Source organism: Lagopus muta, chromosome 1, assembly GCF_023343835.1.
Source record: "Lagopus muta isolate bLagMut1 chromosome 1, bLagMut1 primary, whole genome shotgun sequence".
NCBI classification, from domain to species: domain Eukaryota; kingdom Metazoa; phylum Chordata; class Aves; order Galliformes; family Phasianidae; genus Lagopus; species Lagopus muta.
This window is the reverse complement of record NC_064433.1, coordinates 52,326,632-52,353,023: the sequence shown is the minus strand read 5'-3', so window position 1 is coordinate 52,353,023 and position 26,392 is coordinate 52,326,632. Positions and strand designations below refer to the sequence as shown.

Here is a 26,392-nt window from a genome sequence, read left to right as displayed (position 1 = left end):
GGTGAACCTGTTCTGAGGCTAAATCCGGACTTAAGGAGGAGGTTGTTTGCAGGACCCCTGCTTCATTTCTTCCAAAAGTCAGAAAATGCATAAATTATGAGTCAGGGAGTAGCAGGAAAAGAAAGGGCACTTTGAGGATTAAGGCACATGAAAAGCACCTTAGTGAATCAGATTCTGTCCCTAACTGTGCCTAAAGATCCATATGAAATACTGAGAAAATCATTGAAATCACACTTCTCCATAGGCAGTAATTTTTTGCCCCTCAATTTTCGGCATTCTCAGTTTGAAACACTGGAAACTGATTTGCAATTTTTATATCCTGCTGCAGTTAAACCCTGAAAATGACATTTTGGTGTGTTGTATATATATACATATATATATGTAAAAGAAAAGAAATACTTAAAAATTGGAGATGGAGTGGAAACTATTAAAGAGCTGAAGAACATATCTGTCAAAGAAATGCCCACAGAACTTTTGGCAAGTGACTTGGATACAGGTTACAAATACCTTCTTGAGGAGTAAATACCAGGCGTATAAAGAATCCTTAATGCAGTGGAAAAAGTAAAACAAGAATCTGTGTCTGTGAGTTTAAACCAGGCAGATTCAGATGAGGAATTCCACATTAAGCTGTAACAGTGAAGGGAATTAATTGCCCCAGAAAAATCAGCCCAAGCACACCATCAACTCTTTATCTCATGAGGACTTTAAACTGATACTAGCTGCTTCCCTGGACTACTTGCCTTTCACTTTGGTTGATCCTGAATTATTGGACTAATTACAGGGCTAAATGAAATGGATATAAAGGTCTATAAAATCCAGACTGCTACCTAACATCCCTTATCTTTACTAACTCAAGTGCCAGGCAGTGATGGTTGCAGCTGAAGTCAGTGGAAAACTTCTGTATGATTATATAAAACATCAAATACTGCTACACAGACAAAACAAAATAGGGTCTAAGGTATCTCATGTAAGACACTCAAACGTAGTACATACTTTTGAACTTAATCTCTTACAAGCTCAATTTTCTGTCTAGAAAATGAGTCTGAAATTCTCCCCTTATCTGGAAAAGATGTTTTGAGTAGGCATTGATTATCGTTTGTGAAACTTCAGTGATGCAAACTACTGAAATGCTCAAGGGTAAAAGAGTAATTCTCCCCTACAGGATAGCACTTGAGTAGCGTGAGAATAGTGGACAAAATATTTGAGGAGATAACAACTAATTTAGTAAGGACTAAGTATTAAATAAGGCAGAAGTCTTGTGGGGAAAAGTATAAAACAAAACTAAATGAAACGACAACAACAACAAACACAGCAATACAAACCACGGTATGTGATCCAATAATCAAGGACTGACAAGTAGATACATAAAGTTGTACAATCAACCCTGATTATGGAATTTCTAAAGCAACCTTGAGTTCTCTGTCTATGCTCCTCAGTTTATTAGCTGATATGTCCTCCATAGGACACAGAAAAGAAAATGCAGTACAGTAAAGTATATAACTGTAGCTTGACATTAATTCACGTATATCACTTTTGAGACTACAGTAGGAAAAGCCAGCAATTTATTCCTGATCATTGGCAAACCTAATCTGAGTGACAAAGGAAGACAGAAAAATGGTGGAAGGAAAAGCCTATGTGATTTCCACATCTGGATTTTGAGAGGAAAAAATGTCCCAGTGCAGGTAGGGCAGAAGGCACAATAAGAAGAATGGCTCGAGCTGAAGGAGAGATGTTAGTTACCATGTGGGTAACGAGTTAATGACTGGGAGGCAGTGTGTAAATACAAAACAATCCCAGACTTCATGGAGCCTCTAAATTTGTCAGGGCCCTGACAAATACAGTGCACTAATGACCCTGATGAGCCTCTCCCAGTGCCCACACCCATGGGGCCCAGGAGTTCTATTTAAGCTCAGTCGTGGGCCTTCTCTCCTTACATATGCTATAGTGACAGAGTGATGATCTCCAGTATAAGCACAGCCATTCTCTCTGCCTGGCAATGGAGCTGCTTGATCTGGACCTCAACATATAGACTGGCTTATTTTTGTCCCTGCTTTATCACTGTGGACCTGCCTGGTGATCACTGGACCTGATCCTACCCCTGACCTACAGGTTGACTTCCTGGCTTGACCTCTGATTTGCCTCATCACTATAATACTGTCTTTTGATCTGAACTCTTGGTTGGACCTGACCAGCATCTCAGAGTCTGTCCTGCTTACCTTTCTCTGGCACTCTAGCTGGCAAGGCTCAATCATGGCTCCTGCCTCACCTCCCTTTAAGGAGCAGCCCAGCTTTTAGTGCTCCCTGATAGATTTCCCTTGGAGTTTGGACGTCAGGTACTCCAGAGGGGGGGGGGGGGGCTGCCTTGCCAGCAGGAGACAGAAAGCAGCTGTAATAAGGGTGAGAGGGCGAACTCTCCAGCCAACAATAACTAATTAAATTTTTTCAGCCATAACAAAAGTTTGGTGATTGGTAGCTGTGTGTATGCATGACTGTGTGTGCACCCAGCACCAGTTGGGCTGCAAGATGACATCAACTCAAGGAGCATGCCAGCAGGCTCTTAGTAATCTCTTTCCTCTTTCTTGCCAAGAGCTGTTGATGCTTCCCAAAAAGTAGTAAAAAAAGCCTCGTGCATGTTTACATCTGAGGCAAGATGAGCGTCTACCGCTACCAGACTGCCACAGTGTCTGCCTCAGGGTCCAAGTCAAAACAGTGTTGCTCTGACAGTCTCATTTCAGACTGTTAATCACTAGCTGGGAGAGGTTGATCCCCATCTTGGTCCTCTGCTGTCCCTGATTATCTTCTGATAATGTTCTGATACCTGAGGAATCAGATTAAAAATCAGCTGGGGTGCAGAAATGGTCAGCCTAGAAAGGGAGGGAGGAAGGTCTTATGTTTGAAGCCAGCCTTGATAAGTGGTCTCCGAAAGCTGGTGCAAGCACAGAAATGTGTAAGTGCAGTGAGCAGTGGTGTACATTCTCTGCTTGTTTTCCAACAAGCAAGTGTTGTGTAGCATAACTACTGTCTTTATTTTCTGTTGTGGAAACAAAGTAAGAATAGAGGCTGTAAGTTATACTGACAATTGCCAACCTTTAACTGTTGAAGCAGGATTTCACCTGTGAGCTGAAGTTTGAAGGGGATAGCTGTCTCCAAAGGAGACAGACCTGGCAGGGGCAGTATCCCCTGCAGCCATCTTGGGAAAGGACTAGAAAGGAGTAGTTAGTAGGCTTCACTCTGTTCAGCTGGTACTAGGTTTTATCACAAGAACAAGTAAGGCTAAAAATGCTTTAAAATGGATTATATATATGCCTGTAAGACGTCTATGTTGTTGAAGCATAGGTGTTACTGAGGAGTAGAAATAGCCTTCAAAGTCAAGGCTGGTGGTCAGCTGCAGTAACTGCAAGGATGGGAAATGGCTAGGAATGACTGGCTGACATGTCATGGAACACAGTATATGATTGGCTGAAATGGCCCTTGCTACTCAGCTTTGACAGCCTCAGAGACCAGGAAACAGAAACTGCAAGCAGTTAACAGTAAAGCAGCTCTAGCAGCTGTTTCACCAAAAACAGAGGGCTTGAAATGATAGCTGTGCTATAGGAAAAGGGTAATTGATTAACCTGCCCCTTATTCTATTCTGTTCGGATTTGTTATCTTCCCTTTCTTTGTCAATGTGCTGTTTTGGTAAGTCACTGGATTTACCATATGCTGGAGGGGAGGCTGAGCTCTCAGACTAGCCCATCTTTAGCCTATTTGTAATTCTTCCCCGTTCCTAGGTGGGAGATTCAGATAGTGTTTGTTACAGCCTTAGAAAGTGAGCTGTACCATTTTGCTGCCAGCCTGAAGTCTTGCAGGACAATTATGCAACCATAACTTCTCTTCAGATGTTTTTTGCAATGAGAATCTGCTTCATTTCCAAATAGAATTAAACCATGACAAGGGGGAGATGGGTACTTTTAAGCTGTATTTACCATGCTACTGACTTCGGGGAAAAAAGTCCTCATCAACTCCTAGAATGTTGAACATCCAGCTGAGAGGACCTCACAGATTCTGGTAAAATGGTCAAGGCTTATCTCTAGTTTTCATCAGAGTTCAGAGTGCACATCAAGTTTAACTCATTGAATCCATCACCTCCCACCACTAAGTCTGAAAAATCCTATGGGGGCTTGATCCTTTGTCTCTCAGGATTTGTTTTTGTAACTAGACACAGAACTACATGAAAAGCAGATCCTTGAACTTGGTAGTAATACTGCATTCAAAGTTGAATATAATGAAGAGCCACAATTTGCTGTGCACAGTGACCAGTATTATGACAAGTGCACGCCATAGCACTGTTTTCAGCGTTGCAGGCAGAACTAATGCATATGCAGCTGTTTTCCATTTGGTCATTATTCTCTTTTCTAGAGGGCAAAGCTCCATTGGGTTCTTTGGTTGTCCTTTTGTATAGTTCAAGACCTTTCTAGCTCTTTCTGTTTTCCAGAATGAGCACACTATCCCATGAACTCCAACCCACAATTTCACCCACTTTTCCCAATGAGGGGAAAAAGCTTGTTCAGTTCTTAGCATGTCTGTAAGGATATGAAACTCTGCTGGTAGAAGATTTTTTTTAGTTTTAATACTCTGGGATCCATGTGTTTCGAGTCAAGAGTCAAAAGAATCAAGTGACTAAAATGTAACTTGGTTATACTTGATTTTATTTCTTTCAATCTGGACCTATTGGTGCCAAGGCGGTTCTTCTGAAATTAAGCAGCAAGATAGAGATAACTGTGCTCACTTTTGTATCGACATTTTAATCAGCCTCTGAAAATTGCAGGCTAGAAAGTGACCTAATCAGTAGTAAGCTCAATTTTAAAACTATTTTGTGTTGAAAGTTGGAGATATCAGTCCTGGGAGACATTACTGATAGGCTTTTGAATGTTGCAACTTGAAAAAAATATTTTAATACATCAGACGTAAAATTCCTGTCTCACATTTTGTGGTCTGAAAAAGTTGTATTTTTTTTTCCCCTGCTGTTGTTGCAAGATACTATAAATATCAGTGAAAACCTGTGCCATCCCTTAATCTGGGTTGGCATGAAATGGTAGCAGAGATGGCTGTGCTGGTATTGGATTGAATGGTAGGAGCAGCAGCAGGCATTTAACAAAATTCATTATAAACCATTACTTCTGAATGTAGCCTGTTTGGTAACCATTCACTTGTCCAGGCTAGTTCCTTCAAATATATTTGCTAGGTAGCTGCAGTGAATACACTTAGCCCATGGGCTGTTTTGAGCTATTCGTAGCTCATAACACAATTTGTATTATATTGTCTACATTCCTGGATGTCAGAAACTACAGAGATACTTCAGAACTAAAAGAGATCATAGTCAAAAACTCAAAGAAAGGAAAAAAATTATAGGCAAGGAACTGAAGATGGCAGTTCAAGCAGCCTGCCAATGCTTACAAAGGAAAATCTGTGCTAGACTAGGAACTGGACCCAGACATCCTGCGTGTCAGCCCAGCCTTAACCACAAGAACTGTCCCTCTTCTGTTTCACAAATATTATTACAAATTATCTGCCTGTTCACTGAATCCTTATGACTCATTAGTCATGAGCAGCGGAGTAAAACCATTGCATTCTTTGTGAAGATGTAACACTTCGGGTTTGGGTTTTTCTTTGGTACCACTCCACTAAGGCATCATTGACTGAAATGTGGGCTGTGATTTGGCTCTTTCCAGATTTACAGATAGTTGGCAGTCATTGTTCTGTGTACATAGCTGGGATTCTCACAGGATACTCTATGATAAATAGACTGGGAAAAAGAGAACATCATAACTTTAGCATTTTAGATGACAGAGTGAACACCTGAATAAGTGAACTTTGTCTTACAGATACGGAATGTAGGCAAAGGTCTCTGGAGACATTCTAGGTGGTAAAATATTTGAAGCCAACTGGCGTTTGGGATCTTTGGGAGCAGCACCTCTTCATTCTGCCTGTTTGGATACCTCTGGAAATGTCTTTATAATTTCTCAGAACCAAGGATAAAATCCAAAAGGTATCCCTGTTCATAAGGAACACAGCTTGCCCACAAGACTTGACTTGTTAAGTGTAAGCTGTTAAAATCATGCCTTACTGCCCAGTGAGGCTACCTTTAACCGAGAACAGTTAAGAGAAATGTTGATTGTGTGGCTTATGCCAGTATTATTTCCAAGAAGCCCACATTTCAACCTCAGGTTTTATCTAAACATGATCAATGGACAACCTATAGCCTGAAAAAAGAGGTGGGAATCACAGTGGTGAGCGTGAGGAAACATAACTCTAATTCTACTCATCATATTTTAGAGGAAAAATGTCTGTGAGGCATGCAAGGATAATAGCCTTTGCTAGGACATGCCTCTTAACTGGGCAGTGTATTTTGATAAATCCTTGAAAAATCTACTAGCTGCAAAAAGTTTCAGAGCAATAAACATCTTGGTTGAAGCAGCTGTAGAAGTCATCTAGTCCAGACACCTGTTCACTGAAGTACTATTACCATAGGATATGTCAGCCAAAACTGGTGAATAGTTGTCTCAAATGCCTCCTAAATGGAATATTCCATTCCATGACCAGTGGTTTCAGTGCTGCACTGACCTTAAGGAAAATCTTTTTCTTAATGTCTCAGGTGGCAATTTGTGGCTGTTATTCTGTGTTATCATTTGATGCTACTGAGAAGAATATGGATCTGTTTGTAATTACCCTTAAGGTAGCTATTAGTTATTAGCCTTCCTTTTACTCGCCTAAACGAGTCAAGATCTCTCTACATATCCTTGCTGATGATGTGCTCCAGGCCTCTGACCATTGTATTTAGAGGTAGTCTTCAGCTGGCCATTCTTCAGATTCTTTACATCCCTCAGCAATGGAGGAGCTTCAGACTGGACAGCCAAATGCAGTCTCCTCAGTGTCAGGCAGCAGGAAAAATTATTTTCCTAAATCTACCAGCCATGCTCCTCCTACTATGGCATAGTTACCTTACAGTGCTATGTTAGCTCACTCAGGCTGGCATCCACTGTAACTTTCTCATCCTTTTCAGAGCTATAAGCCAGTTGGCTCCCAGCTTGCAGGGATGTAGTGTCTTATTCTACCTCATGTGCAGAACTTTGGTCTCCATGAAATGGAGAACTTAGTTGCATAAATCCCTTCTCAACTGAATTTGATATGTATGTATCAGTCAGCTGTTGTAAGACTGCACCTTCTAGAGATATGCTGAGGATGCATTTTTGTGTTATCTAAGTTAGTTATGAAGATTGAACTATATGGGCCACAGAATCAATCTCTGGAGTACGCCGTCTGTTTTTGACTGTGAGCAGGTGCTGAGGTGTTGCTTGTTGTTACCCTTTCAGCTTATTTTCTACTCATCTAGAAATTCTTTGTTCTAGCCTTGGCAGTGAAGAGTCCTGAAGGCAGTAGATCTTTACCACTACGAAAGTAGCCTGGAGGAATTTTTCTGAATGCATTCATACTGATTCATCAGAAAAAGAATACTATGTGAAAGTATGGGCTTGATAAAGGAAAGACAATATTCAAACTAAAATTACGCACTGTTGGAGGACAAGGTGGCTGTCTTGTAATGGAACCTCCACAGCTTCTGTTTTTCCCATCTTATTCTGCCTTTATTCCTTTCCTTACCAATAGAAACTGAAATTTAGCTTAATTATGGTTACTTAATGAGAGGGGATGAATCTTGGTGTGGAAAAATGGAGAAGCTGTTATTGATAACTAGTATCCCAATCAAACTGCAGCAGGGAAAAGTCACTTTCACCTTGTGTTGCCCAAACCTGTCAACTCAAAAGATACTCTATTAGGAGAAAAATATTTGACATTCCTTCAAAACATTTAATTACAACAGCCTTTCCCCACCATCCCAGATAGACTGGAAGAATGTCAAAGGGTGAACAAATTAAATCAGTGTCTTTATTTTTGCATCGGCTTCAAATGTTCCATGGGTGGAAAAGATGAGGCCAAATGAAATATGTTTTCTGTCTAAATGTGCATGGCTCTGGACTCAGAGTTTTCATATTCAAACTCTATGTCTGTAGTCCATACCTCTCAGCAGGAGGTCAGAAATGAAAACCACCCCATAGGTCCAGATCAGAGCTTTTAAAAAGAATTCTTCTATTCATTCACGTCTTTGCACCCTTCCTCATTAGGGTCCAATTTCTTTTTGCTTCCTGTTAGCTTAAGGGGAATTACACATCCATATGGTAAAAAGAGAATGGATGCCTTCTCCCTCTATAGTCAGTAAGGAAAACCAGAGGAAGCATCAATTTGTAATACAAGATTGCCAAGGAAATCCTTAGCAATTATTACATCACAGTTGTGTAAATATAAGTATACAATTTCCCCTCTACACCTGAGAAACTGCAGAGTTGAGCTGCATCCCATCTTTGTGCTGTACGACTGAATGGTGCCAGACATAAGTTCTAAGGGAGAAGTTTCTCTAGTTGCTAAGCTGGCCAGGTGACCTACCTGTACAGTCGCTGGACACTGAGTATCCTTGTTTGAGCACAAAGTTGCTATTATTGCTGATGTACTGCTTTATTAGTTATTTCTCTCTGCCATCGGTGATGGGATTTAATCTCGAGTAATCTGAGGTGGAAATGAAACACAATGCAAAGCAACCCAAAGGGCTTTCTGCTTCAGACAGGCTTATTTAGTTTCCCATGTATGACACAGCTTACTGAATACCAAATCAGAAATGTGCTGGTAAAGTTACGACTCTTTTCAGAGATGGAAGAGAAATCTCACTCGCTACATACCAGCGCTGTGATGTGTTCATACTGCAGGTGTTGCTGATCACATGAAAGCGTTTCCCAGCACCAGGTGTAGGCGATGACAGTAGTGCAAGTTTGTCTTTTGGACAGGCAATACTTTTTATACAGACACTGTACTTTCAGTGCCTTCCATTAATTAATTAATTCCTCTGTTTGTTTTTAAATTATTATATCAAAACCCTGATCTGAGAAGAAAAAAAAAAAAAAAGACAAAAAAAGAAACCAAAACCAAATATCTGGTATTCTGGTCCTAAATCCAGTCCTGCTTTTCCTGTGGATTTCATTTTTAATCTTTAGTGCTTGATTGCACAGACCCCTGTGGAACTGCTTGGGCGGTGTTGCCCTGTTGGAGGCCATCTTGTGTGGCCTACGCAGGTCGTCACAGGAGATTAGCATGCAGCTCACAGTGCTCATGCCCGCTGGTCTCTCCTGATGAAATTCCGGAGCATTAACCCGCTGTGGTACATACATCCAGCAGCTCTCTGAGAGGATTATCCTGAGTCTGAGTGACCTGGGCCCTTCTTTTTTCCTCCTCTTCACAATTTTCCTTTTCTGCAAAGAGTATGGGGATGTCATTCCTTGGTGCATTAGGAAGCATCACAGCTATCAGGCTGGAGATACCCAAGGCTGATTCCTCAGCCCCCATCTGTTTATCCAGCTGCTCTGTTCTGGATACGTACCTCCACAGACCTTTATAATGATTTGCTGTCAGAAAGGAAACTGCCCTGCCCTTGCTTTCCTCAGACCTTGGATTTGTTCCTCTCTGATGGCCAATTCAAAGGCACCAGACCACAGAGAGGTGAAGGAGCTGAGCTCCCAAGGCATCTTGCCGTGCAGTCCCAGAATGTTTCAGACCATCCCTCCACTCCATTCTGAGTATCTCGAAAGATGTGGGTGAACATGGTTTTCTCATCGGCTTGCCACCACCCAGCTTTTGTGTTAGGGACTTCCTCTGGCCACATGGGTACAGGGAGGGAGATTTCCCTTCAGCTCAATAATCTACTGCAATGAAGTGACTACAAGTCCTTCATCTTTGGTTACTTATTCTCTTGGCACTTTAGTGAGAGCCAAAGAATCTGTTTTCCATTTGCTGTACTTTTGCTGGAGACTGTAATTGCTCTTTGAACCTGTGGGAGCAGGAAACCCATTAAAGGCCCAAGAGGACAGGGATTCAGTGCCAACCAACATTCCTCATCTCCTTTCATCCTGCAAAAGGAGAGTGCTTCTGGTTTCTCCAGAAGGGATATTACTCCATTTTCTTCAAATTTAAGGCTGATTTCAAGAGTAATCCTACCACTCACCTTATAGCAATCATTATTCCCGCTATTATCATTATTATCTTTATGGTTATTACTATCACTAACACTGAAATGTTTATGGAGAGGTCATTAGAGGAAAGGTACATATCAAGCTTGCCTTTCAGTATCTTGCAGACTGTCAAGACAGATACGATAAGAAAATCCAGGTGGAGGGCAGGTGACATCAAACCTGCAAGCAGCACAGCAATCTTGGTCAAGGCTTTTAAGGAAATGAGAACGAGAAGGGTGCATATTGTATGGGAAGTAAGAGGTAGTTGTTTCAGGTAGAAAAAGTATGAACAATGTCCTGCGTGTGATACATTTTTGCTGTTGTGGCAGCCACCCAGCAGGAATTTGTCTGAGGGAGAGGACTATCAGCTGTGCCCCCCTACAATTGCAGTTGGTACTCTACAGGACGGGGCATGGCTCAGAACAGGTAGGGTTGGTTTGCTGCTTGATTAGCCTGGATATGCACAATTTCTGCTAATGGTAAATAATCTTCCAGAATGTAGGCTGCTGTCACTTTGCTTCAATACAGTGTGCTTCTCAATTATTTTCTTCTGTGTGAGAGCCTTCATATAGCCAGTTGGCCACAGAGTCTGATGGATTCTGGAGTTGTAGATGGCAATCAGCACAGGACAAAAACTAAGCCAGAGAGGGAGTATGTAAGAAACAAAGGTAATACTAAAAAACAAAGGTCTAGTACTAGGAGTAGGAAGATAAAGGTTTTCCAAGCATAAAACTAAGGTCAGAAAGCTTGGGTCTGATGCATTGAAAGAAAGGAAGCCAGAAAACATGATTTTAAGGATGACCCAGACGCAATATGAGCCTGTTATGTTAGTGTACTTTACAATAGCTAGTCTTTCTGTGCCAGGCATTGGCCCCTATGCTGCTTCAATCATGAAAAGCTGCACTAAAAGTGACACAATGAACTGGTGATGAACTACTTCAGTGCGTGTAAGCAAAATGAACCTTCCAGCACTGCTGTCCCATCCTCTGCTAAAATGGTCTCAACGAGGAAATGGGAGGAACAAAGATATCCCAGCATATCATAGATATCATACAGCTGTCAGAATGGCCTTTGGGGTTCTCTAAACTATGCCTGGGACTGAACCCTGATGAAAGGAGCTAAACAGTCCTGTATAGGGGTCAGTAATGGCATCTCCCATGTTACCTCAGAAATAGTAATAACTAAAGAAAAACTGTTACCTCCGTTATATATTTCTGCTTACAAGAGAAAAGGAATTTGCTAGGCAGCATTATGGAGCAAATCCCATCACACATGCTATGAGAGAGTCACTGATTCCTGTGTTTGCAATGGTCCTATTTACAGAGTTGAACTTCAGAGCAGACACCTCACGCCCAATACAAAATATCATTTTGCATGGAGAAGGATTTTGTTCAACTCTGCAGTTAACAACAACGACCAGCTTCTGAGAGCGGCAAGCCCTGGCTGGGAATTGTTCCAAATTCTTTTATCTCCAAATAATCTAGTATAAAGAGCAAGGAAAAAGCATTTGTTCTAATCCTTGGCATTGCCCAGATAGTTATCTCCTCTCTTACTTATTCTTTGTGTACTCTAACTTTCTTTGAATAAGGACATATTTCACACACAAAAAGCTTGCATGGAAACTATGGATTCAAGTGCTCAAAAAAGTTAGGAAATCCGGGACTAAAGTTACCCAGGCAACGTCTGTGCAGATGGGTTATGATGCAGACTTTATTTCAAAGTCCACAGACTGTAGTTTCCTCCAGGCACTCCTTGGCTCCACAGGCAGGAGGGAACTGCTCAAGGGTTGTGAAAGCATTGGAACAGTTTTCTGCATTAGCCCTCGCCTCAAGTGTTGTGGAAAGTAGGTGGGCACTGAGTGAGGTAGGGGACTGCAGGAAGAACTAGAGTCACCATGGGACTCGTGCCATGGGCTGCTGCCCTGCAGAGCTGGCATCCTGGCACAGCCGTGCAGCTCCGGTGTGACCTGGGGCAGGTTGTCCTGTGCCAGAATTCCTGCAGTTGATTGTGACATGGCTGCCTTGTGTTTTTTTGGATACCTCAACCAGTGGTTTGAAACAGTTTTCTGAGGCTCAGAAGTGTTATTTTTAATAAGAATTGCTTTTCTGATCCTGTCTGCAGACCAGGCCTGCAAAGAGCTGAGTGCAGGACAGGGGTGCAAGCCGTTGTAGCTGGTGTTGTAACTGGTGTTTGTTGTAGCTGGTGTTGCAGCTGGAACGTCTGGATAGTTGAACCACAGCTAGCTTGAAAAGGGACTGAGCCTTCACAACTGCATCTTGGTTTTGTGCTTTGAATACAAAGTGCAGCAGCATGCTAGACACAGTGAAAGCACAAGTCCTTGTTTTATAAGGTATTCAAAGTCTTTTGACTCTACAGTTTTCAGTAGGCAACCTCTCATGTACAAAATCCATAATAGCTACTGCAGTGCTGTGATGTTCCTGAAGCAGCTACATATGATATCTTGCTGAAAGCCTTGAACTCAAGAGGGCTTTCAGTCATTCTGCTCTCAGAGCACAGTTTAAATCCTGTGTGCTAGAGATGATCTGTGTCTATCCACTAAGCAGAAGGATAAAGCAAAGTATGAAACACTAATCTGTTAACTGCAGAAACGAGGCAGGAATCCTGTGAAAGAAATTATCTACATTGCAGGGCTTGAACAAGGGAAATTAAAACTTCAGTGGCAGAGAAAGGGCACTTCCTGTAGCCCTTCCTGGCTTTGGACACATGGTTGTATTTTAGCACACTGTTGTGCTCAAACTATACATTCACAGTCATCTTTTGTAGCTTTCCAACCTAAAATACATTAGACATCTACAGATATCATTTTATTGTTCTAACTAGGAGTAGTTTGGCCTTGAACTCAATTAAACCAGAGCAAACCTTGTGTACGGATATCTTGTTTTGGAATAAGTTACTTATTTGACTTGGCTGCCTTTGGTTTGTTTGTGCAGGCCTGAATGGCGAAATACGAGAATCTCAGACATCTCTCCATCTCTCCTCAACTTAATATTGTGCAGACCCTTCTGGATGGGCTTGCAGCATGTCCCTGGGAGACAGCAGGTATGTGTAGGAGCTGGAGTGTGTTCGAGATGGTGGCAGATGACCTATCATCAGATTTTTTTTTTGGAAGATAAGTTCAGGTACGCTTCTGTTATGGCAGCCCCCTCGCACAGGAAATTTAAAAATATTTTTGATTGCAGAGGAAAAAGAATGTAATCAAAATAGTATTTTTAAATTTATTTGTTTATTTATTTATGGCTTGTTCTCTGTGCCTTCTCTTAGCTTTCTCCTCCTTGTTTACAACTTCGAGGGAAAGACGCCAGGTTCTTTCACCCCCTGAAAGGTTTAACACAGTTTAAAGAAGCAGCTTAGGATTTTTTCCTCAGTAATAACTGGCAAACAAAGCTAAATCCTTTTGCAGAACAACAAATTTAATCGGACAGGCAGCTTTGCACCAGCTTCCGCCAATCCACAGCCCACTGCGGAGGCACAGGCATCTACAGGGCCAAAGCCGTCCCTGGGGAGGCTGGCAGTGCTCCAGCCCCAGCCTGCCCAGGAGATAAAGCTTCCAGCCTGTTGGGAACAAAGAGCAAAGCCTGTGACTGTCCCATTGGTACTCACCGTTGGGAAACTATTACAGGAATGTGCAGTTCAACGAGCCTCTACACACAAGCCTCTGTTTTTTTCTCCTTGAGATAAGATTTTGTGCTATGTATTCTCAGGGCTTCCCCTGTTTTGCTGGCCAGAGGAATCCTGGCATAATCCAGCAAATGATGGAAAGGGCCCAAAACAGAGGACACAGGCAGGCCTTGTCATCTGAGGTTCCTGCAAACCACCTGGCAGTGCACTGGGGAAGGGTTTTTTAAGGCAGGAAGAATCACCCCTGAGGCATCTATCCACAGTGAAAGCACATAGCAGCTGGATGCTGGCTCGGGGCTGCCTGAGAGAGATGGCACCAGCAGTGTAGCTGGGATATCCCAGAGCTCAGGGTGCACAGCCTACCCAGTCCCAGGGCTGGCTAATAGCTTGCCATGAGCTCCGTAGTTGAGGTTATCAGCACATGCACCATAGAGTTTATAGCCAGAACGAACTCATCTGCCTGACCCACGGACAGGCCTCTGGTTGCAATGTCACTATACTTAGCTCCTGAGCCCCCTCCTGTGCTGGTTCTTTTGGCATTGAATACACATAATACATCTTCAAAAGGAAAGAATAACGCCCTCCTTCCACTCAAAGGCTAAATGGAGAAAAGCTTTGTTCAAACACAAGTGCACAAAAAGGCTCCAAAGTCATTTTCTTGAAAATGGCTGGGGATACTTTCTTTCCTTTCTTTCTTTGCTTTTGAGCTTTTTCTTAATCTTTTTTTTTTTTTTTTTTTTTTTTTTTTTTTTTAATGTAAATACTTACAACAATGGCTAATTCTCAGAAAAAAATGTAAGCTATTTCTCAGTGGGATTCTGGTCTGCCCATTTCTACATTCCAAACTTTTGTCTTTAATGCTGAGGTCTTGGCTAAATTATATAGCTCCACGTTTAGCTAGGTACTCCCTTTCCAGAACTAGCCTGTTGGGACTGAGAATTATTCCCGTTAAAAGCCTAAAATAAAATAATCTCTTCCAAATGACTTATTCTTGGCTCTGGCAACTGATTGTGTATATATGCCCTAAGCTGTATTAATGTGGAAGTAATAGATCACAGAGAGCTTTTAGCATTGTATATGTTACTCACACATTAAGCCTACAAACATGACATCACTGCCCTTGTTCTGGGCTCTGGTGATGGTGTAGCCAAAAGGAGTAACTGAGAGCACACTGCATTGTTCTTCTCAGCTGCTGGGGCCATATTGACTTTGTGAATCATGCTCAGCATGCAGGGATGGTACAACCCATCATTAGTGTTACTAATGCAATGCCTTAGTCTAAGGAGGGGATGTTGCTTGCTCTAAGAAAACAGGGAAGAGCAGAAAAGTTTGGGAATGGGTCACAAACTCCTTGGCATCTCTTAGCCTGTCTGAGTTCACTCATCCGTGGCGCAGAAACAACAGTTAGGTCTTAAATTATTACAGGGGAATTGTCTTGAGGCTTATATAAGAGAACTATTATTTTTTGGTGAATCCTATTGAGATGCTTAAGCTGACTGCAAGATGCTAAGAACTGACTTTGAATACCTTCCTTTCTTTTATCTTTGTTTGGGCTGCTCAGAGAGGTGAAGAGCTGGAAGAGGATTGCTCTGCTGCCTTTCTTTCTGAGTAAAAGAAGCTGAAAGAGCCTAGAGGCAGACCTAATATCCATACCTCTTCTCACTATATGCGAGAAGATTTGTATAGGAAAACAATCATAATTTCATCATAAAAATGTGGATAATACAATTTTCAGTAAGTGTGAAAAGCTGGGACTAGCTGTGCCCATTGTAGGTGACCACCTTTAGCTTCAAGCAATTGTTTGCAGTCCCTCAAGAGGCAGAAATACAGCAAACTAGAGGGCCAGCAAAGTTTGTTTAAGAACTTATCTTTGAGCAGCCAAAAGCCAGGACTCAGTGAGGATGAAGAGCAGTGAGCAGGAACTAAAAGTGATGGGGCATGCTTAGCTGGAGCCACCAAGAGGAGCAGCTAGTGGAGCCAGAACAGCTGTAGAAAGCAGCAAGCTGCAAAGATCAGTCAGTGGCTCCCACTACAGCTGCAGCTCAGAAGAACTGTCTGCTGCCCAGTAGGTGAGTGGTGGGGGGCCCAAACTGTCAGCTGTGCAGAGTTTCCAGATCTGAGAGGAACAACAATCTGCTGTAGTGACACTTCAGAAGACGATGAGAGATGGCTTTGGTAAGTGCCCTGTGCTATAGGAATGGGTATCTGTACTGGTTATTCTGTATATGCTCCTTTGTCCTTTTCTCATTTTTCTTTAGTGCTGTTCTGTTAAACCATTTATGATTTGTGGGCAAGGAAGCAGAGCTCTGTGAATGCTGTTTAATTTTCTCAGGTGGGGAGTCAGAACACGAAATTCTGGTTATTAGTGACCCTTAGAAACTGAACTCTGCCTCTGTCAAAGTTTGGATGAAAGAGTTCACTTCTTGCTTCCTTCATTTTTTCCCTTGGTACCACAAAAATGGGGGTTCAGTTTTTATATACAACTATAAGAGATAGATAAAGGGCCTGAACATCTAACAGTCAAGCAGTTTTTTATACCTTTCCTGAGCAGAATTTGAGTTCTCTGCATCTGAGGCATGCTTACCATGTGTGGTATCAGTATGTGAAGGTGTGTAGGGGCCAGATATAAAATCACAGGATCACAGGGCTTAAAATGGACCTCTGGAGATCATCCAGTCCAACCCCGTGCTAAATCAGGATTCCTACAGTAGCTTACACAGGAAAGCGTCCAGGCAGGTTTTGAACATCTCCAGAGAAGGAGACTCCACAGCTTCTCTGGGCAGCTGGTTCCTGTGCTCTTCACCCTCAAGGTAAAGTTCTTTCTCATGTTTGTATGGAACTTCCACTGCTCCAGTGTGAGTCTGTTGCTCCTTGTCCTGTCACTGAGCATCATTAAGAAGATGGAGCCTTGCCCTATCCATTTGACACACCTCCATTAGATATTAGCACTGATAAGATCTTCCTTCAGCCTTCTCTTCTCCAGGCTGAACAGTCCCAGGGCTTTCAGTCTTTCCTCATCGGGGGGATGCTCCAGGCCATCTCGGTGTCCCTCCACTGGGCTCTCTCTAGATGTTCCTTGTCTTTCTTGAACCGGGGAGCCCAGACCTGAACACAGCACTCCAGATGTGGCCTCAGCAGGGCAGAGAAGAGGGGAAGATCACCTTCTTTGACCTGCTGGCCATGCTCTTTGTAATTCACCCCAGGATGCCACTGGCCTTCTGGGTCACAAGGGCACACTGCTGGCTCATGGCCAACCTGCTGCCCACCAGGACACCCAGATCCTTCTTCACAGAGCTCCTTTCCAGCAGGTCAGCCCATCACCTGTACTGATTCATGCGATCATTCCTCTCCAGGTGTAGAACTCTGCACTTTCCCTGGTTGAACGTCATCCCATTCTTCTCTGCCCAACTCACTGCCTGTCTAGGTCCAACTCATAACATCTTGCTTGATTTTTATTCCATATATTCACTGTACTGTTGGATATTCATGCTGTAGGCCAGACAGTGATGTCTATTGGGAAAACACAGTGTTCTGCACATAAAGGCACAGGAATGTTTTCTCTTGGGGATACTGACCAAACAAAACCTCTGGGGATATGGGGTACAAAGGTGGCCAGGAGATCCTGAAGAGCAAACTCAACAGCACAAGTCAAAACTCTGTAGCCTGGACTTAAGTATAGGTCAAAAGAGCCCTGATGAGATCCTGGGTAAATATCCAGCAGGAGAATCACACACCAGCACCAAGGCACTGCACTTTGTTACCTGGGCTAGCTAAAGAAATATTAGGTGAGCCATGTCCCCATGACATTGTCTTGTCCCTGGAGGATAGTGTTCTGAGTGTTTTGAGTTTCACCTAGGAAGACTGAGGAAGGAAGTGGTTGCTGTTATGTTCCCCCTGCAAATGGGGCCAGACGTATGCTGTGATGCCATAAATATTGCCCAGAGCCATCAGGAAGGCTTTTTTCAGCCAGCCCATGGCCACCTGTGAAAAAGCTTCTGTTCTGATGGCCTCTCTCAGGACTGCACTCCTAGACCAGTACAAACAGTATAAGCAGAGTAAAAATGTGTGTTACATTTGCCCTCTTTGTAGTCTTAAGACTGCTTTTAACTCTTTGCGAAGGTGAAAACGGCTTGAAATGGGCTCTAATGTATTAGAGTGCCCTTAAGCCTGAGAGACTCCTTCAGTCAGAACCAGGATGAGGGGGGATGCAGGGGATGCAGGTACAGACTGGCCTGAGCTCGCCCTACAGCCCTCAGCTGCAAGGAAAGGTTAATGGGGGGGAAAGGGGGGAGGGGTGTTTGAGCTGCAGCAGTATTGGTGCTTGTGCCAAGGCTGACCAGCTCCCACTGCAAGCAGACAGCTAATCCTAGTGCTGCCCTGCCCTGCCTTGCCCTGGCTGAAGGCTGGACACACTACTGCATTCAGCCCACTCATTCACTCGCATTTTATTTGGATGGACTTGAAGCTATTCCCATGGTGTTCCATTCACATGGACTTGATCTATTGCCATGCTCCTCTATCTATGTCGGAAGGAAGTCTAGAGCAAACTCCCCTTTGCCATTATGTGCCCTTTTCATTGCTACTCTGGCTGGATCTCCTTAAATAAGATTATAAGGTGTCTAGCTTACTGCATCTACAGCTTTCTGAGCTTCTCCATTCAGAACAGCATGTTCTGCTTATTTCCTACAAAGGGGAAGGCTTCATGTGCAAGATGCTGCAGAGAGCCTTTGCCCCCACCCAAAATCTTGTTTTTCACAATGACGCACAGCCTGCTCTGCTGTTACTTAATATACAGTGAAGTCACTGCTTTCCTCTCCTTCAAACTGCTCCACCCTCAATCAGGAGGTCTGCTTCTCCACCCTTTGGCAAAACAGCTGCTTGGGGGTGGAGGTGAGTTTAGTGGTGGTGTTGACCATCCCCTCTTTCGGGGAAAAAAAATAATTAAATATAAGAAGTCTAGTCCTATCAGAGGGCAGTTCTGGAGCTGGAACCAGGCCTGACAGCCTTCCTCCCTTCAGTGTTTCAGTATTTCATGTGAGCATGTCTGTGTAAGGTCATGTGTGTGAGTCTATGGGTCTAGTCTAGGGCACAAGGAAGTATGAGAGTACAGCACACCACTTGACTGTACCTCATCTGCTATTTTCTTACCCTGGGGGGGAAGATTTCACTGAAATACCCACCCTGCTCCTTCGACAGTTGGGAAGAGGAGGCAGAGAAGTTGGTGTGTGTATGGTGTGATGTGGGGCTAGGTACTCTGCTCTGCTCAGGCTTTGCTGACAAGCAGTGAGAAATAAGAGAGATCCTCAGAGCCAGCTTCAGCTGCCTCATTTTGCCTTAACTCCATCAGCAGTGTGAATACAAGTAGCCCAGAAGCTGCCTATACACACACCAGCATCCCCTTGGGACCATCAGCCAACAAAACGTGCCTGGAACACAATGCAGTGTAGCCACTCTTCCTTCTCACCCTTGACATGCCCTTCCCTGCATGCTGGTGGCTATTCTGAAAGGGTGCTTGGTGTACAGTTTGCTGATTTGAAGACACCACAGGCAGGGGAGGGAGGTTTGGATTGTATTCTTCTTCCTTGGAGAGAAGTATGTTGACAAATGGGGCCATGGCACCATGGGGAAGGCTTTTGGAGAATGCATTCCCTCCAAGAGATGGTACATCCCCTCAGAAACTCTGTACGTAAAGGGAGAGATCTGCAAATGTTTAGAAAAGAAAGTGTAATTGAGGAAGGAAACATAAAAAATATGTGCAGGAAACCTGCCACAGAAGGGAAGTCAAACTTTTCAACTGGTTCATGCAGAAGGCGACAACTGGTGGGTACCACTCCTATATGAGGACAGAGCTAGTGGGGAACAGAGCACAGAAACTGGAGGTATGGAAAGTGAGGCAGTAGCTGATCCTGTGGTCAGGCTGGTTGGCTTTCCTGGGTTTGAAGGATTGATAGGGCCTTCACCTGCCCTAGAGCAAATGTAGTTCTCTTTTTGCTTGGCTGAAACTAACAGAGGAGCTCTCTGTATATGCAGATTCTGATTGCTTCAGCCATTCCACATCAGCTCATGGCTTCTATTCCTGCTGTCACCCCTTTTCAGCCACTTCCTTGCTGAAACAGCTGTTAACTTTACTATGCTAACTCAGATGCTTTATAATTACTCACATCAAAATAACTAACTCAAAAAGAAAGCAGTAAACAGAGAAGCCAGGGGTCCCACAAGCTTTGTTATTTGTTTATGTGGAGGTAGCATCTCACTCAAAAAATAGCAACCCCTTCATGCCAGGTGCTGTACAAAAGCAGAACAATAAGTCTGTCTCCCAGAGGGAGACATATCTCAAAATCACATGAATGATTTTCATATTAGCTGAGGCAGACAGAGTACACAGAAATAATGAGCTAATACTAGTTAATGCCAACGGTCTAGGACTTCAGCTTTGCCATTGTTACAGAGCTTGCATTCCTGGGTCAGAGAAACCATATTTTTGGGGAGGTTCAGTGGAAATGGTTTTGGGATTGTACCAAGGTCCTCCCAGGATTCCAGTTTTCTTAGTCTTCAGCCTCAAAGGAATTTACAGCTGGCTTAGGCAGAGCTGGAAGTCCCCACAGGAAGAATTTTGTTGATATTCAGTCTTTGCGGGACAGAGGGCTTGTCTGTAAAGGGCAGCACATGTATCTGGCCACATCCACTGCACCACACCCAGGGCTGCTCCAAAGTGGATAGATTTTCAAGGACTCACATGACTGTCCATCTGTCCAGGGATTATTAGGAAAACCTGTATATGGTTTACGGGAGGGAGCTCCCCACTATTCATACCTTTGGTTTGGACAGGACATACAGAATCATAAAATCACAGAATCGTTAGAGCTGGAAGGGACTTCTGGAGATCATCCCCCTGCTAAATCAGGTTCCCTAAAGTAGGTTACAAAGAAAGCGTCCAGATGGGTTTTGAACATCTCCAGAGAAGGAGACTCCACAGACTCTCTGGGCAGCCTATTCTAGTGCTCTGTCACCCTCAAGGCAAAGTCCTTTCTCATATTCCAATGGAACTTCCTCTGTTCCAGTGTCTGTTGCCCCTCGTTCTGTCGCTGAGCACCACCAAGAAGATGGAGCCTTGCCCCATCCACTTGACACACCTCCATTAGATATGTAGAAGCATTGGTAAGATATCCCCTCAACCTTCTCTTCTCCAGGCTGAACAGTCCCAGGGCTTTCAGTCTTTCCTCATCAAGGAGATGCTCCAGGCCCTTCACCATCTTGGTGGCCCTCCACTGGGCTCTCTCTAGAAGTTCCCTGACTTTCTTGAACCAGAGCCCAGATCTGGACACAGCACTCCAGATGTGGCCTCAGCAGGGCAGAGCAGAGGAGGAGGATCACCTCCCTCAACCTGCTGGCTACGCTCTTTGTAATGCATTCCGGGGTACCAAGGGCACATTACTGGCTCACGGCCAACCTGCTGCCCACCAGGACACCCAGATCCTTCTCCACAGATCTTCCTATCCAGCAGGTCAGCCCCTAACAGCCTCTCCTTCTGAAACTGAAACAAGCTGCCAACTTTGCATGCCAACTTAAAAAATGAAGAGGATCTTCAGACATCGATAGATCTTCCAGGAAATCTGTGGGAAGCCAGAGTCAACCTGGGATGCCCCCTGTGCCCCACATGTGCTCTGTTCATTGCCAGACTTCTCCAAAAAGCTTAGCTGTGTTGTGTCTCTGCTGCCAGCAGTGCTGACTACAGCTGTCGGAGTCCTGCTGCATCTCTGTATAGTGGAAAATAGCTCCCTGAGCAGCATAACCTCACCTGAGAAAAACCTGTATGCATGGAAAAGTGACATTGGCAACTCAGCAGGCTTGTTTTTTATGAAGACAGACCATGTCCTGCTAGCCAGCACAGAGAGCTACAGGCAGCCTTCTCCAAGATGTCCTAGTCAGTATTCTGTTTCTGGTCCAAATCAAAACTAGGGCAGTCTGCCCAATTAATAACAGAAATCTGCCCTCGGTCAGCTCAGGGACTACTGCTCTTCCGCTCTTGAGGGGAACAGTAACTAACTTCTCTTAGACAGCTTCTCAGAGCCAATGTCTTTTATATGAGAGACCTTCATATTCCTCACCTGACTCAAAGCCTTAAATCTATCAACTGACAGTAAGGGTCCTGAGTTGATTTCTTAGCCCTGAACTTAATTTTCTTGTAGAGCCAGCTTCTCTTTCAGATTCCTTAGGGGACTATATGCCTTTTTACTGTTCTCAGTACCACACATATATCACTCAGAGCATATAAAGAGTAAAGCATCCTCTACAGATTTCTATTGGTAAAGGATGGGATATTCAGGGGAAGTAACAGACCCACTTGTTGCTCAAGTTTATGAGAAACATTGGTTGAGATGGGAGACATCATCTCAAACCTTTTAACTTGCTTCTGCATCCTGTGGTGCCTCTGGTCATCAGATTCATCAGAAGCTGTAGGGCAAATGTGGTGAACCATAAAACACTGGCAGCACATCAGCACAGGAGTGTAAAACAGGTACAGCTCAGACTTCTGTTAATATCACACACAGTACAGTGTGAATACCACATACAGCAAGCTTGTTAATCCCTGGCACCACAGCTTTATTGTCACAGTGTTCATTTTGAACCCTCCCTAATGTGTACTCTGTGCCCTTTTGCAGGGACTTACTCTGACTGTTGCATCTGAGTACAGTACTTGGGACAGTGTGGTTTTGGTTTTCCTGGAGAAGAGCCTGTAAGTAATAAATGTGTATCTGTCATAGTCTGCATAGGAAAGGCCATGGGATGTCCATGGGATGATAACATCTTTGGTGGTTACCATAAAAATTTCAAGAGTATGTCATTCTTCTCATACACTTCTTTAAAAAAAAACCACAAACTTGGTATGCTAAGAACTTCTAATATGAATATATCTCCCTTATTTGGAAAAAAACAAATTGTGCTTCCAATTTCCTGATCCCACTTCATTTTTGATATTTGACCTGCAGATTAGAGGTTTTCACGTCATCTGTCAGCCCACAGAGAGTATCCCAAGGTTCACTGTGTGTGAGAGATAGGAAAGGGACATTAGGAACAGGCCAACCACAAATAGCTAAAATTAACTCTGAGAACTGGAGTGCTTAAGTCTCTAAGGAACACTAGTCAAAGAAAGAAAATGGTTATTTGCTGAACTCCCACTTATTCTGCTCCCTCTCAGGACTTCTGGCTCGTATCCCTGTTATTTTAGAGGATTTCCCCCACCCTTTCCCTCTCCACTGGCCATCGTTTTCCTCTTTTGTAAATTCAGTTCAGTGCGACATGGGATTCCTGCTCCAGCAGTAAGTTGCTGACTGGAAACAGGAAATGGGGGGCCTATTTGGAGCTCAGCCCCTATGATAACATGAACATCACACCCACGTGCAGACAGGGACACTTCTCACATATGGCAGTGGTTAGCAGCTCCCCCTTTTTCTCCTCTACTCTCTTCCCTGAAAGGGCTACAAAGCCCTCGAGGGGTCTTATATTGAGCTGGAAGCAGTCTTTAGAAAGCATGGCTGTGTGAAGCCTCAGTTATCATAGCACATGATTTCTTGCATAATTCTTTTAGATTCTCTGAGGCCAGTAAATTGGAGACTGTAAATCTCCACATGACCAGAGCATATGGCCTTTGAATAAGACATGGAGTGAATTACAGAGTGAGCCTATCTTCTGCAGAATCTGATTAAAGGAATCCTTTGAGAACTTTCCCTTCCATGCCATAGGCATGCCTTTACTGCTGCCCCCCTCCTCCTTTCCACCAATGTCTGATGGAATAAGAGTTTTACAGCACCAGCTTCTCCCTCTTTCACTTTCTTATTCTCGGAAGACTTTTCTCAAAATAAAACTGAATGGCTATGTCTGCCTTCAGACTGTAGTTTCAATGAAGTAAAAACTATTTAATTGCATTGATATTTGTGGAAACACCTTAGGGGAGTTGAAGATATCGTCTAATTTGAGGAGCTAGGTTCTGTCTCTGCAGTAAGGAGAAGGAAAAGCTCTTGCATTTACTGGGAATAAGATTTTACTTCCTCCAGCCAACTCTCTGTGGTGCTATTTGCTTACAGCCGTGCTGTAAGCTAATGCTATACTAGCCCCCTTAGGCTAAGTCACAATTATATATGATTTTCAGTGTGAAGATTTATTCCGGATAGGGCAAGCAATTTCAAATGAAGTAAAAATTTCCCTTTCTAGCCTGTTCCTTCCTCCTCTGTGAGGCAGGTCTGTGCTTTTTTTGATGCTGCAATAGATAATTTTATCTGAATAGTGAGAGAGAATTGCAGCACCTTTGGAAGACATCCCTATAGCTATGCTGTGAGCTACGGGATATCAGATTAGTGCCTTATATTCTGACTGTAGTAAGGATTTATCTGCACTAGTAAGACCTCCAATCCCTCCTTCCCCTTTCCACTCACCAAGGTGGTGGTTCTGCTGAACTTGAACTAGAGCAGGATTTCAGTTAAAGAATGCTTGGTTGAAATCTATGTAACATGAAGACACAGCTTAAATGAAAAAGCCTAAAATACTTGTCAATCTAATTTTCATACTTTCTAGTGTTAGGAGAAGATTGATGGAGAGCCACTTCTCTTTTGGTAGAGCTCTGTTGTTACAGCTCAGACTGCTTTTTTTCTGTGGGTTATCCCATGAGTAGATCTCTCTACAGATCCCCCTGTGCATTGCAAAACTTCACACTGAGAGCCCTTTCCTCTCAGTCCTCAGCTGGGTGTCTAGGGAGAGCTTTAGGCATTGCTTCAAACCACTGCTATAGACACTGGGAGAAGGGAAGAATGGGAGCTGCACTGTGGGGCACTAGGGAGGATGGGAGGAAAGGAGAGGAGAGAGGACAGAGGTGACATCTGCAACTACCAAAAATTCAGTATCTCTCTAGCCTTGTAGCACTTCTGATGAACCACTGCACTGGAGCAGCCCAGGCTTCCACAACCAGGTATTTGGTTTAACACTGCACTTCTGGTCAACACTCTGAGTACAGTTTGGTGGAGCAGAGGTATAGAGAGGTATTTTCTTGCTCAGGGCACATATTCAAGCTGTGGTACCCTCACAGCTTTGGTCCTGCTGTGGAGTCTATACATGAACTCAACACCTTCCTGCTTCATTCCCAGGCTGGATGTGGCTCTGGGCAGTCTGGTCTGGTGGTTGGCGACCCTGCCAATAGTGCGGGGGTTGAAACTGGGTGATCACTGTGGTCCTTTTCAACCCAGGCCATTCTATGATTCTATGATTCTATGATTCCTGCCAGCTCTGGGCGGTTGTCACTGCTTCTGATATGCATTTGAAGTCCTTTCTGGGCAGTACCAGTGGGGTGAAAGAACATTCGTCCCTACTATGTGCTTCCCACTCAAAGAGCATTCCGCACCCAGTGTGCTACTTGTTGCTCTTGCTACAAACTGAGTTAAAATTAGGAGTTGAACTCTGCAAGTATAGAACACTGTTTCTTTCAGCTTTTGCTAGTAAAGCAAGATATTGTAGTCCTAGTTCCGTGGTTCCTAGTAAAGGTACTTTCGTTCAGTGCGAAGGAAAAACAGAGGAAGTTTGCTCTGTTCCTCTTTCTTGGCTTCACCTCCAGTTGTGCTGCATCTGGTTACAGATTAACTCTTACTGCACAATGCCCATTACCAGTCACAATGAAAAAACTAAGCTGCTTTCCTGCATGAACAGAGGAAGGCACAACTGAGGGATTGCTCAAGCCCTTTGCATAAAGGGGAATGAGGATGGTAGACATCTCTTGCTTTCTTCAGTGGAGAAAGAATACTGTTTTCACACTGCGCTAAATCAAACACTGATCTTTTCACTGCCAGCATTAATACATGAGGTGTGGAACTCACACTGCAGATCTGAAAGGGTCCTTTGATGAGTGCGTTATTCGTCACTCAGGAAGAGTAAGACAATAAACAAATGACAGAATCCTCGTCATTCCCGGCTGCAGACCTACCATCTCCTCTTTTGTCTCACACTGTGTGCCAAGATTTATGGAGAAAAATTCCAGAACAGTGAGGAAACAGAAGTGCTGCCTTTTGCTCTATAGAAGAAATAGGTCTGTCCTTGAAATTTCACATCAGAAATCCCCAGCTTCTTGTGCCTTGGACAGTGAGTCTGTGTGGGAGAGATGTGTTGTAAGTGAAGCTGTTGCTTACAGTTACAATACATTGGTAATTTGGGAATACAGGAACAAAAGCACTGAAAAAGTCAATTTGGATTTTAGAAAGTCCTACCCTGAGGCAATCGTCCATTGGGACCTACACACAGCAGAACTCACTTTTGACGCGCATGTGGTGACATTCACAAACAGGAATCACTGACTTTGATACCTGCTGGGACACTGTCCCATCATTAGAGACCATCCTTGTAACTAACACCTTTGTTTGCAACTTCAAGTAAGAAACTAGGAACAGCTGGACTATGGAGATGAAGCGATTTGGCTTATATTTGTGGGAAGTGTTTGCAGGTTATGCAAGAGAGCAAAAGACAGTAAACTTTTCCTGCAGCTGCACCTGTTATGCAGGTAAAGAGGAGGCCCTTCTTTCAGATCCAACAACCTGACAGTGTCTCCTGGCTCATTAATGTAACAAAAAGAGGAATGTCAGCTCCCTGGCACTCAACATTCTGCTTTTCATGCATGCAGTGAT

At 43.6% G+C, this 26,392-nt stretch overlaps 2 protein-coding genes across 2 annotated transcripts in view; one reads left to right on the top strand and one right to left on the bottom strand.

Moving 5' to 3' along the window:
* Window positions 1-26,392, bottom strand: part of SYN3 (synapsin III) — a 201,385-nt gene that overhangs the window by 62,451 nt on the left and 112,542 nt on the right. The window lies entirely within an intron of this gene.
* Window positions 1-26,392, top strand: part of TIMP3 (TIMP metallopeptidase inhibitor 3) — an 89,976-nt gene that overhangs the window by 21,399 nt on the left and 42,185 nt on the right. The window contains exon 2 of the mRNA XM_048933493.1: window positions 13,043-13,151. Within this exon, the coding sequence (XP_048789450.1) occupies window positions 13,049-13,151 (103 nt within the window). The 5' untranslated portion in view covers window positions 13,043-13,048. The remainder of the gene's footprint in view (window positions 1-13,042; window positions 13,152-26,392) is intronic.